Source organism: Phyllostomus hastatus, unplaced genomic scaffold, assembly GCF_019186645.2.
Source record: "Phyllostomus hastatus isolate PE091 unplaced genomic scaffold, TTU_PhHast_1.1 phas_scaffold_78, whole genome shotgun sequence".
Lineage (NCBI taxonomy): Eukaryota > Metazoa > Chordata > Mammalia > Chiroptera > Phyllostomidae > Phyllostomus > Phyllostomus hastatus.
The window spans coordinates 93,778,286-93,791,172 of NW_025334041.1; the positions used below are offsets into that span (position 1 = coordinate 93,778,286).

General features: G+C 34.7%; 1 protein-coding gene across 2 annotated transcripts in view; it reads left to right on the top strand.

Moving 5' to 3' along the window:
* Nucleotides 1–12,887, top strand: part of USP34 (ubiquitin specific peptidase 34) — a 220,397-nt gene that overhangs the window by 153,145 nt on the left and 54,365 nt on the right. Inside the window, exons 38-44 of one of the 2 annotated variants that reach the window (XM_045827191.1) lie at nt 382–534; nt 1,953–2,057; nt 3,439–3,494; nt 3,593–3,713; nt 9,604–9,787; nt 10,811–10,974; nt 12,360–12,425. In XM_045827191.1, coding sequence (XP_045683147.1) covers nt 382–534; nt 1,953–2,057; nt 3,439–3,494; nt 3,593–3,713; nt 9,604–9,787; nt 10,811–10,974; nt 12,360–12,425 — 849 coding nt within the window. The remainder of the gene's footprint in view (nt 1–381; nt 535–1,952; nt 2,058–3,438; nt 3,495–3,592; nt 3,714–9,603; nt 9,788–10,810; nt 10,975–12,359; nt 12,426–12,887) is intronic. The other variant, XM_045827192.1, reaches the window with a different exon arrangement.

The following is a 12,887-nucleotide window of genomic DNA, read 5'->3' on the forward strand; positions in this document are numbered from 1 at the left end:
TTAGAATATCTAAAATTTTCTATTTAAGTACTTTCTAAATTGCTACCTGATATGAAAATATCTTATCCTGTAACTTAATCTTGTAAATAAATTATATGTGTATATCTTCTCCTCAGTTCCTTTTCTGTTTGTCTATTGTGCTTATTTGGCTTTTTTGTAGCCATATTTGGGGTTTCTAAATTTGTTTTTACATATTACTGTATACTTTGAGGTACGTTATTTGATCATATATTATTTATATGCATGAGTATGTGATCAGAACATTGCATTTTCCAATATGTTACTAAAGAAGCCACTTAACATTGTTTCTGTCAACATATTAACCTTAAAATTAACTTTTTAATACTAACTCAGATTATCATCTTAACTTTTTTTATTTAGACTGCAGTCCGTCATGAGTCTTGCAATGGTCTTTATAAGTTATCTCTATCAGGGCTGGATGGAGGAGACTCAATCAATCGCTCTTTTTTGCTATTGGCTGCCTCAACATTGTTGAAATTTCTTCCTGATGCTCAAGCACTCAAACCTATCAGGGTAAGATTTTACTGTGTTCGGGAGCAGCTTCTATTTTTGCAGTTTTATTTGCCCGATTTTACCCATTATATTATATCCTTGCAGTAATTTTGAGTACTTGTTTACTTTATATAGTTTTGCCAAGGTGATAATAATTATTTAGTTCTTAAAGCAACAGTCCTGACTGATGTGGCTCAATGGGTTGAGCATCATCCTACAAACTGAAAGGTCTCTGGCTCTGTTCCCTGTCAGTGCACATGCCTGGGTTGCAGGCCAGGTCCCTGTTTTGGGGGTGTGTAAGAGGCAACTGATCAATGTTTCTCTCACACATCAGTGTTTCTCTCCTTCTCTTTACCCTTTCCTGCCTCTCTTTCTCCTTCCCTTCTCCTCTCTCTAAAAAGAAATAAATGAAATCTTTTTCTTAAAAAGTGACAGTATTATGACATACTGTACAACATTACACCTAGTAGTAGAATCTGTTTGCTTTAATTTCAGCTCTAGGGGATCTCTCATGGGTATTGTTTTAGAAACAGCATTTGTTCTTTATAGGTTCTGGAGCCTGTGTTAGTAAGCTGAATGACAGGAAGCATAAATGCAGCTTTCTTATCATTTAGTCACAGGCTTTATTTAAAATTCTTATGATATTCTGAATTTTCAGTTTCTTTCCCTTCCCAATTTATATGCTAGCCTTGTAAAAGCCTTCTATCACATAATAAATCCTGAGCACATTAGTATGTAAATTCTACTAATCCCAGAAATTTGTTGCATTGTAGGAATTTACTTTTCCTCCTCCATATTAACCTATCATCAGCTCTATAAGAAATATATTATCTTCTTTATTTTTTAGATTTCAAAACTATAATACACCACTGCATGTGGGTAGATTTATATATACTCATGTTCTATAGTTTTCTACATTTTCAATGAATTCTTAATTTATATCACATTATTTAGCATTACACATTATTCTTTTTTAAAAGATTTTATTTATTCATTTTTAGAGAGGGGGGAAGAGAAGGAGAAAAAGAGGGAGAGAAACATCTATGTGTGGTTGCCTCTAGGTCACCCCGTACTAGGGACCTGGCCTGCAACCCAGGCATGTGCCCTGACTGGGAATCCAACTGGCAACCCTTGGGTTTGCAGCCCATGCTCGATCCACTGAGCTACACCACCCAGGGCAATTATTCTTATTTTTTCAAGTAGATTGTAAGTAATTCGAGAGTAATGTTCTTCTGGGATTTCCTGTATTATTCACTATGTACCTGGTTATTCTAATTTTATAGAAATTAGGAGTTTTCTTTTTCTGTTAAATTTTGATTACTATTTAGATTGTGTTGGGATTTATTTTTTTCCTAAAGCCTGCTTTCTTAAATATATTGTAACTTCAAGTTATTTACCTTTTTAAAATGTTTTCACAAAGTTAAATTTTTTTTTAATAGATAGATGATTATGAAGAAGAACCAATGTTAAAACCTGGATGCAAAGAATATTTTTGGTTGTTGTGCAAATTAGTTGACAACATACACATAAAGGATGCTAGTCAGGTATGTTTAGGAAATGATATACATTCTTATGTTAATAGAGATGTATGTTCATAACTTTATAGGTCCTCATTAAAGGCATTTTAATCAATGAGTTGCAAATGCCATCATTTTCCTACTGTATTTGCACCTTTCTGTTATGCTCTAATCCTTTTCTTCTTTTTACTTTGATCTTTGTTGCAATGTCTTTATCTGATATCTGTATGTAAGTAGTTTCTTGTCTCTTTTAGATAAGATTTGTGGATGCACAGTCTTATTTAGAATGTGCAATTTAGACTTTACAGCTTTCTGTAATAGCATGTGGATTTGGACTTCTGAATATAAAATAAAATTGCAATTTAGATGTAGTTATTTTAAGCTAAACCAACACTATCAGTAGGCTGTTCTACTAATTTTCTTATGCTAGGCTAAAATATTTTGATCTAAACAAAGTATTGTTTAAAAGTTGATTTTAAAAGCAAACTTGGCACATAAAGTCTTTTGGTTTTCCTCCTTTATAAATTTAGTAATCTAAAATGCATCCAAATGATCTCGGAAAAAATGAGAAACACTTGAAGTTACATACAAATATTTAGGGAACATTTTCTTTCATTTTTCTTTTAATGTATTTTGATCAAAGTGCAGTATACACACTTTACATTTAAAATATCCTGTAGTGTTTGAACTTTCTACTTTAAAGAAATCGTTTACATATGAATTCTTTAAGTTTTCTACTTTGCATTCAGGAAATTATTACAAAAATTAATATTGAATATGTTTTGATTTATTGATTGGAAGCCAGAAAACATTGATTTTTTTTTAACCTGGCTCTGCATATTTAAATTAGCAATCTAATATTTTTTGCCAAAGTTATTTTCCTTTATAGAGATCAGGTTTCTTTGAGAATCCTCTTAAATTAAGTTCTGTTTTATAAAATCTGTTTTAATTGTTTGCTTAGTTATAATGAGAATTAAAAGATTTTTGAAATATTTAGCTGTACCCATTAAAGTTTATTTTTAAAACCTAGTTTAAAAGTGGTGTTAAAAGTAAATCATAATGGGTGAAATGTACAATATGTAAATTATACCTCAATAAAATTTTTAAAGAAAAAAGGACATCACACCTTAGTGTCTTCTCAACAAATTACTACAGTGATAAATCATAATTTGTTACAGATATTCCATTGCATCTTTTTTAAAGGACTATCAATGATGTGTTTATAATTGATTTTATTAATTTGACATCATATATAAGTAATTATTTATTACTTAATAGGTATATTAATGAATTTGGGAGGGCTGAATTCTTATTACTTACAGGGAAAGGATTTTTTTGTTGTTTTAATAATCTCTGAACTACTGAACATAATTTATATTTGAATTTTGTATTTCCTCTTTGAATTAAGACAACACTCCTTGACTTAGATGCTTTGGCACGACATTTGGCTGACTGCATTCGAAGGTAAAATTTCATGTGAAATTGACCATTACCCTGTTGTGGAATGATAAAGGACATAGTTACGTGAACTGTCTTCTCTTGCTTATATTCTTTTTTTGTAGCAGGGAGATACTTGATCATCAAGATGGTAACGTAGAAGATGATGGGCTTACAGGACTCCTCAGACTTGCAACAAGTGTTATTAAACACAAACCACCCTTTAAATTTTCAAGAGAAGGACAGGTATGTATTAAAACATCCAGATATCTTTGGGAAATGTGATTTAGACTTTATTAGTGCATTGTATGTGGATATGTAAAATTTCCTTAAACATGTGGATGTGAAGTTTGCTAGACCTTTATTGCTGTCAGGAAAAGTGAACTTTGAATAAAATGTATCCTGAAAATATTATAAACCTTAGGCTTATTTTTAGAATGCAGAAACAAGGTGTTTTTTGTTTTTGTTTTTCAGATTTTATTTATTTTTAGAGAGAGGAGAAGAGAGGGAGAAAGAGAGGGAGAGAAACATCAATGTGTGGTTGCCTCTCATGTGCCCTATAGCGCACAGCCTGGCCTGCAGCCTGGACTGGGAATCGAACTAGCACCCTTTTGGTTCACAGGGTGGCAATCAGTCCACTGAGCCACACCAGCCAGGGCCAGAAACAAGTTTTAATTTCTATGGCTGTATGTAGAGAGGCAACCTCTACTACAATGATATAATTTGTGGGATTGAATATTTTGAATAGTAACTTACACAATAGAATTAATAACTAATGATTCTAGATTGGCCATTTTATTGGTTTTATGTTTGAAGGCCCATTTAACATAAAACCTGTCATTGAATATTTGATGCACTTAATGACTCTACACTAACAAATGTCTAATTACACTTTAGATTAAGTTACTCTTCCCATTTGCACTTCTGTCATTGCTTGCACTGATTTAGGTGTGGTTTAGAGGGTTTTCTTGAAGTCATTGATTATGTCAGAAAACACAAAAATAACCAAAAGGATGGAAGATTGCCCCCTGGGCATAGACTACAGATTCCTGAGAATAAATTGAGGTGACAGTCTTAACCTAGCTTAAATTTGTGCTACTTCCCCTATTCTATAAAGCTCTTTCCTGTGCTATTCCTTTTAGGTCCTTCTTTAATTTTTTTTTTATTATAACTATTGTGAATAATTTGATTCATTTATAATTTTGCTGGTTGAAGTGTTTATTCTGTTGTTTTTGTTAGTTGGCTGTAGGTTTGTTGTAGGTGGCCTATATCACTTGGAGTTATATTCCCTCTATTCCCACTTTTTTGAGAGTTTCAAACTTTTATATTATATATAAACCAATGTAGAACTATTATTCTAAAATAGAAATTTATTTTTCTGATAATGTAACATTATAAAGCAAAAATCATAAGTAAAGAAGAAAACTTCAGATACTACAAAGAGAAGATTACTATATTTAGTTTGGCTTCCCATGTTGCCTGGTGATAGCCTTCTAGGACTTTTTGTGGATATGATAAATATACGAGTATGTAATTTATGTTATGAAAACAGCATTCTGTGATCTTCTTTCTTAATTTAAAAATGAATACACTAATAAACACATATAAAAATACATGAGGAAAATAATCTATTGACATGTTGCTAGTTAAGAAAATACTGTGCAGGGTACAGCTTTGCACACCTGTTTCATTATATACTCACATAAATTCTTAAATTTGATTTATTTTAATCAGAATACATTACTTTACAAAAAACCATTTCATTTTCTATTCCCAGACATACTACGTGACAGCTGTTTTCAGCCAGTGTGCTGTAAGAATTTTTAAAACATTCAATACATATTTAGTCAGGGCCACTGACTGCATTTCTCCTTATACTCTTAAATTAAAAAAATGACAGCAGCCAACATTGCAATAGCTGTGTACATGAATCAAAATTATACCAGTTTTTTTGGTCAGATCAACTATATATATAAATTTTTTTGCTTAGTTGGAATCAGAATTAAACCTTTTTGAAATTATTATTTTTGTGCATTTAAATTTATTTTTAAAGCCTAGTTTAAAGGTGGTAATAAAACTAAAAATAAATCTTAATATGTGCATTGCACAGTATGTGAATTATACCTCAATAAAATTGTTAAACAAAAAAGCAAACATCAAAATTTAGTGTCTTCTCAACAAATTACTATTGTCATAATTTGCTACAGACATTCCACTGTATCTTTTTTTTAAATATATTTTATTGATTATGGCATCACAGTTGTCCCTTTTTTTCCCTCCCCTTTATTTCCCTCTGCTCTGTACCCCCCCTCCCACCATCATTCCCCCACCTTAGTTCGTGTCCATAGGTAATACATATAAGTTCTTTGGCTTCTCCATTCTCATACTATTCTTAACCTCCCTTTATTTTGTACCTACCATTTACACTTCTTATCGCTTCTACCTTTTCCCCCATTCTCTTCTCTCCCCCTCCCCACTGATAACCCTCCATGTGATCCTTTTTCTGTGAATCTGTTTCTGTTCCAGTTGTTTGCTTAGTTTATTTTTGTTTTTGTTTCTGTTTTGTTTTGTTTTTTTTAGGTTCAGTTGTTGATAGTTCTGAGTTTGTCGTCATTTTACTGTTCGTATCTCTGATCATATTCTTTTTCTTAGATAAGTCCCTTTAACATTTCAAACAACAGGGCTTGGTGATGATCAACTTCTTTAACTTATCTGGGAAGCACTTTATCTGCCCTTTCATTGCAACTGATAGCTTTGCTGGATAGAGCAATCTTGGATGTAGGTCCTTGCCTTTCATGACTTGGAATACTTCTTTCCAACCCCTTCTCGCCTGTAAGGTTTCTTTTGAGACATCAGCTCATAGTCTTATGGGAACTCCTTTGTAGGTAACTGTCTCCTTTTCTCTTGCTGCTTTTAAGATTCTCTCCTTTCTTTCATCTTGGGTAACTTGTTCATAATGTGTCTCGATGTGTTCCTCCTTGGGTCCAACTTCTTTGGAATTCCTGGACTTCCTGAAAGTCTATTTCCTTCACTAGATTGGGAAAGTTTTCCTTCATTATTTTTTCAAGTAAGATTTCAATTTCTTCTGTTCCTCTTCTTCTGGCACCCCTATGATTCAGATGTTGGAGTATTTGAAGTTGTCTCAAGTTCCTCAGCCTCTCCTCATTTTTTTGAATTCTCGCTTTTTCGTTCTGTTCAGGTTGAATGTTTATTTCTTCCTTTTGTTTCAAATCGCTGAATTTGAGCCCTGGTTTCCTAACTGTTACTGTTGGTTCCCTATATTTCCCTTTATTTCATTTTGTGTAGCCTTCATTTCTTCCTTCATTTTGAGAGTGAACTTAATCAGTTCTGTGAGCGTCCTGATTACCAGTGTTTTGAACTCTACATCAGATAGGTTGTATATCTCCATTGCTTAGTTCTTCCTCTGAAGTTTTGATCTGTTCTTTCATTTGGGCCATATTTCTTTGTCTCAGTGCACCTGTTACATGGTCAGGGGTAGAGCCTTAGGTATTTGCCAGAGTGGGGAACCTTCTTTGGCGCATTGTGTTGTCTGTGGGGGAGGGGTCAGTGAGGAAACAATGCCACTTGCTTGGCCCTGATCCCACTTTCCATCACTTCCCTTGCTTCCCTCAATTGGATTGTACCCTTTCAGGTGCTGCTTCGCAGGTGGGTGGGTTTGTGTACATTTTAGGACCCTGTGGGCCTCTCCAGTGGACTCTCATGTGAGACTGGGAATTTCCCCTGCTGCTGCAGTCCCCACAGATTTTTACACTAGGAGTTTTGAGTGCTCTGTTTCCCACACTGAAACCCTGGGTTTCCCCATATGTCTTGCTCCCCCATTGTTCCTCCCAGCTTATTTGTGTGAATGTGGGGTCACCTGTGTGGTCTGCCTTGCCTTGCCACCTGTCCTCTCTGCTCCAGCTTCCCATCTCTGTCCCTTCTACCAGTGTGGATGAATGTTTCTTTAACTCCTTGGTTGTTGGACTTCCATGCAGTTTGATTTTCTGGCGGTTTTGGTTGTTCTTTTGTGTGTGTGTGTGTGGGGGGGGGGGGGTTCTTTATTTATTTTTGGAGAGAGGGGAAGGGAAGGAGAAAGAAAGGGAGAGAAATATCAATGTGTGGTTGCCTCTCATATGGCCCACAACCCAGGTGTGTGCCCTGACTGGGAATTGAACCAGCGATTCTTTGGTTCGTAGTCCTCGCTCAATCCACTGAGTTACACCAGCCAGGGCTGTTCTTTGTTTTTAAATTGGTTGTTATCCCTCTTTTGGTTGTGCGAGGAAGTGAAGCTTTTCTGCCTATGCCGCCATCATGTCCAGAACTCCCAAAATCCTTTCTGCTTATCATAGCCTTTGAATACATTTTTTTCAAAACTTTAGAGTAATAGCTATTTAACTCACTGAATTTTTATATCTAGACTCATTGGCAAAGATAGTGCATTATTAAACTAGTTTCTAGTCAGTTCCCTTTCTTTTTGAGTGAGCTTGATTTTATTTTCTAATTCATGTACATGTATTACTTTGTGTCCAAAACAGTCATCCCACCTTTGAATTCTAAGACGAGATACTAATTAGTGTACCATATGAAGTAAGAATGTATTTACTTTCTATATTTTTTAGCCAAAGTTAGGAACTATGTTCTTTCTTTGATATTAATGAGATGGAAGACACGAAGTCATTAATGGGAAAATATTTCAAAGTGTCCTTTGTTTGGCACTTGTGTCAGAGGTTTCTAAGACCAACCCAAGCCTTACTGATTCACTAGAAGGAATCAGAGGACCCAGCATGTAGTTGTAGTCATAGATAATCTTTATTATAGGAAAATGATACAAAATGAAAGCTGCAAAAGAAAACCATGGGGCTAAGTCTGGTGAATACCAAGTACATGCATATGACAGTCCTCTCTCCAATGGAGTTACACAGAGTGTACTTAATTCCCCCAGCAATGAGTGTAACAATGTGTGTGTGGTGTTTCCTTCAAGGGAAGCTGTCTTGAGCTTAGGAGTCCAGGGTTTTTATTGGAGTGGGTCTTGCAGACACATAGTATCTGCATAATTGACATAGTCTCTGAAATTCCAGACTCTCAAATAGAAAGCAGTTACTTAGCATAAACCAAGCACAAATAGCCAAGTGAGCCACTGTTACCAATTAGGGAAAGTTTTATATCAGAGGAGGTTACTATTTACCATTCAAGTTCCAAAAGATAGCCAAGGGCCAACCTTGCAATCCAGACTTTCTAAGGATAACAGAGTCTTAGTCTTAACCACATTATCTCTTTTCTATGCAGCAACCCAGGAGGTTTTATACCCCAGAGCAATGTACCATAGTAGTATTTGAGATGGCTGAGAGTCATAATTTGTTCTTTGCTAATTTACCAAAGAAAATGAAAGAAGAACAAGTAGGGGAGGTAACTCTGAGGGAGATCAAATGTAGGAAAAAGTACATCTGGAATGTTACTTTACGTGGTAAAACATTGCACCTCAGTTTGATCTTCAGTAGTATAGAAATTAAGAGTTTGATGTCTTAAACCCTGACTCTGGCACCTGCCAGCTCTATGACTCTAAACAAGGTTCTTAATTTTGGGGGGTTCTTTTTTTGTTTTGGGGCCTTTGATTATCCTCTGGCACTTAAGGTTTTCACAATGAGTAAATTGCTGCTTTGGCTGCTACTACAATTGCTACCGCTACTGCTGCTGCTGCTGCTGCTGCTGCTACTACTACTACTACTACTACTACTACTACTACTACTACTACTACTACTACTAGAGAAAATAAGGAGAAACTTAAGTAAAGGCAGAGGCAGTCAAGATAGGGAGTAATGAGTCCTTTAACAAAAACTTGAGTCACTCAATATATAAAGTAATAGCATTGTAGATGGGAATCTGTAGAGTGAGCTATATTAGGTGTTAAGAGGGAGGTAAGAGTGAACGTTATCTTCACCCATTTTGTTTTGTCTTAGAGAAGTGAAGCTTGGGAAGACTTTCATATGATTGTATATGATGCAGCTTTAACTTTTTAAACAGCATTTTAGAAAATTACAGATTGTCATATAATTTATTCTGCTGAGTTATTCATTATATTTGGAATATAATTAATATTCAAGTTGAGATAATTATTTGATTTTTCTCTGTTTTCCAGGAATTTTTAAGAGATATCTTCAATCTCCTGTTTTTGTTGCCTAGCCTAAAAGACAGACAACAGCCAAAGTGCAAATCACATTCTTCAAGAGCCGCTGCTTATGATTTGTTAGTAGAGATGGTAAAGGGATCTGTTGAGAACTACAGACTAATACACAACTGGGTTATGGCACAACACATGCAGTGTAAGCAGTCTTCTTTTTCTTTAATCTTTCTAAATCTTGTGTATAGGAGTGAGATTCTTGGATTGCATGGTTTAAAAAAGAATTCACCGTTCAAACACTTTAACGTTTATAAATGATTGTTGTTAGGATGTTATTGAAGTTAAAAAGTAAAAACTTTCTTTTTAAGAAACCAGTGTGAAGGACATTTTATAGAGAGCTGATGTACTTAAGCATTTTTTGGTTAAATAATTTAGTGCTAATGTAACAAGGACTCCGGCCTGCAGGGTGTGTGTGTTGTGACTGCAATGAACAAATTCACACAGACTACAGAAGTCCTGTGGAGAAAAAGGGACAGCATGGCTGCTCTCTAAGTGAGAAAGAGTGCCTGGACCCCTGCCTGGACACGCTTTTACTGCCTTTGTGGGTATATTACATTAAGGATAGTCCTCATTTACTTTGCAATGATTAGCTTTAGGTGGTTACTTTTTACAGATAACAAAGGAAAGAATGTTGCTAATTACTTCAAAGAAAAAGGATATTTGCAAACACAAGGGGAAAGGTGGTTGAACTGGTTACACTCCATATTTGGGAGGTTTAGCACAGATTTTAGGAAGTTACTTTAAAGATATGCAGTAAACATTTGCTACCTCAATTCAGGGTGAGGGAGTTTTAGCAAAAAGCAAGCCTCAAAGCAGCCTAGGTACAATGCAGGCCCCATTCCTCACAGGAAAACAGATCTGCAGACTCGGTTCCTGTGTGTCGACTCACTCCCTGCCCGTTTTCCGAATCAGGGGCAGGGCTACATTCGCCATGCCATGCAGATAGGTTCCTTATACTAAGGAAAATAAAGTTGTGACAGTCCTTTGAATTTTTAGGGAATGAATTAGTTTCACTATGTGTTATTACCGATTTTTTAAAATTACCATATTTAATGTTTTATGTATATTAATTATATGTGTAATGGAGGTAGTAGTGGTTAATAAAAGCAATATATTATGTTTAATAGTTGGGTTGGGGGACATCTTTTTCTCCCTCTTTTTTCAGCAGCCCATGCACCTTATAAATGGGATTATTGGCCTCATGAGGATGTCCGTGCTGAATGTAGATTTGTTGGTCTGACTAACCTTGGAGCTACTTGTTACTTGGCTTCAACTATACAGCAACTTTATATGATACCTGAAGCAAGACAGGCCGTCTTCACTGCTAAGGTATAGTTTTCTCACTTTAAAAATTAAAACTGTAAAACAAAATTTAATATTTTGTGGATAAATCTAGATTTCTTAAACTTACTAAAATATTGTCTGAGAAAGTAATTTATGAATTTAAAAAATGATAAAGTTTGGTTACATAACTAGCTAATACCATGTATGTTTTAATTACTTTTACATTTCAGTAGATTACTACTAACATTGTAATATAATTTCTCAAAGGAAAACAATTGTGGAATATACACACTCAATGTATACAATGAACATGATATTTTCAGTGGAAATAAATACAAGTTTTTAATTTATTTTTTGTTATTCTAATACAGTTGTGCTAATTTTTCCCCCTTTGCCCTCCTCTACCCAGCCTTCCCCACCCACACTGACTCCCACATTCAAACCCATGTCCATGGGTCCTTTATACATGTTCTTTGACTAGTCCCTTCACCTTTTTTCCTCCATCAACCCCCACACCCTCCCCTCTGGCTGCTGTCAGTCTGTTGCATGTTTCCATGTTTCTGGTTCTATTTTACTTGCTAGTTTATTTTATTAGATTCCTCTTTTAAGTGAGATCATATATAGATCAACATATAGTAAGTATATGTTGAACAGATTTCACTTTCAGTGTCCTTATCTCATGTCCTCAGTTGAATATAAGCTCCTAAACAACAGAGCCATGTTACTTGTACTTAACACAAACAACTAGTATATGCTTTTGGCATATGGGAGGCTTATTTCATGAGACTGTCAGACCTTCAGAATTACCACAGGTAGTAATTTGTAATGAGGATGATACTTCATAGGTTTACTTTACTATTTGAGATGAGTATATCTAATTAGTGTTTGCCGAGAATGGGGGACTCTCCTTTAAACCTAGTGTTCAGGATTAAATCTCTAGTTAATGAGTCAGGCCCGATTCCTGAATCTGTTAATGATATTTGGATATTTAGAGGATTATTAAAGATCTTGGACAGCATTCCTCTGTTGTGTTAAGGATTTGTTCTAGAAAAAGATATGACTAGATGAGGGTGAGATGTGACTTACTAATGTATTTTTAAATGTGTGGATAACAACTCTGTTGCACACATTAGATGTTTTCTGTTGTTAGAAAATCACCAATGTGTAAAGAACATAAAACCACCAAAACCGCGTTGATCTAGAAAGTAACTTTTTTAAGATGTATTTTTTGGGGTTTTTTTTTACATAGTAGCGATGGCTGTACTTATATAATGAACAAAATACTCCAATTTTTAAATGTTAAAATTGCTAAAGAAAGTATAGAGTGTGTTTTTGTTATCTATACACAGCTAAAAGAATAAACATGAATAGTGTTAAGCAAGCACATTGTAATACTTTCTTTTAATGGAAAGCTTTCTTTTGATTTTCAGTATTCAGAAGATATGAAGCACAAGACCACTCTTCTGGAGCTTCAAAAAATGTTTACATATTTAATGGTATGTTTGAGAATTGTGTGTGAAAAACTGAATAGATATGCTCTCTGACCAAAGTTGGGAACATTGAATAGAGTTCATTTGTATTTACTTTGTCCTGTGTGCTCTTATTTATTAAATTGAATTTGTCACTTACTGATATTAATAATAGTTATTTCTCAGTTACTTATATCCTGTTACTGTCCTTTGAAGAATTCCTTTCCTGTGACAGGGTCGCATACTCCCCCTTAGGCTTAGAGTTTTCTGACTGATTTCTTTTTTTCTTCTTAATTCTTCAAAAACTATAAAAGCAATAAATCTTTAAAAGAATAGAAAATCTTATGATATTATTCCCCTATTTAAAGCTCTTCAGTGGTTCTTTATGAACAGAATAGTATCCAGGTTCATCATCATGGCACATACCCTGTGTGATTTTGCTTCTTCCCTTCAACTTTATTATTACTCCCCATAATTCAGCCTCACTCC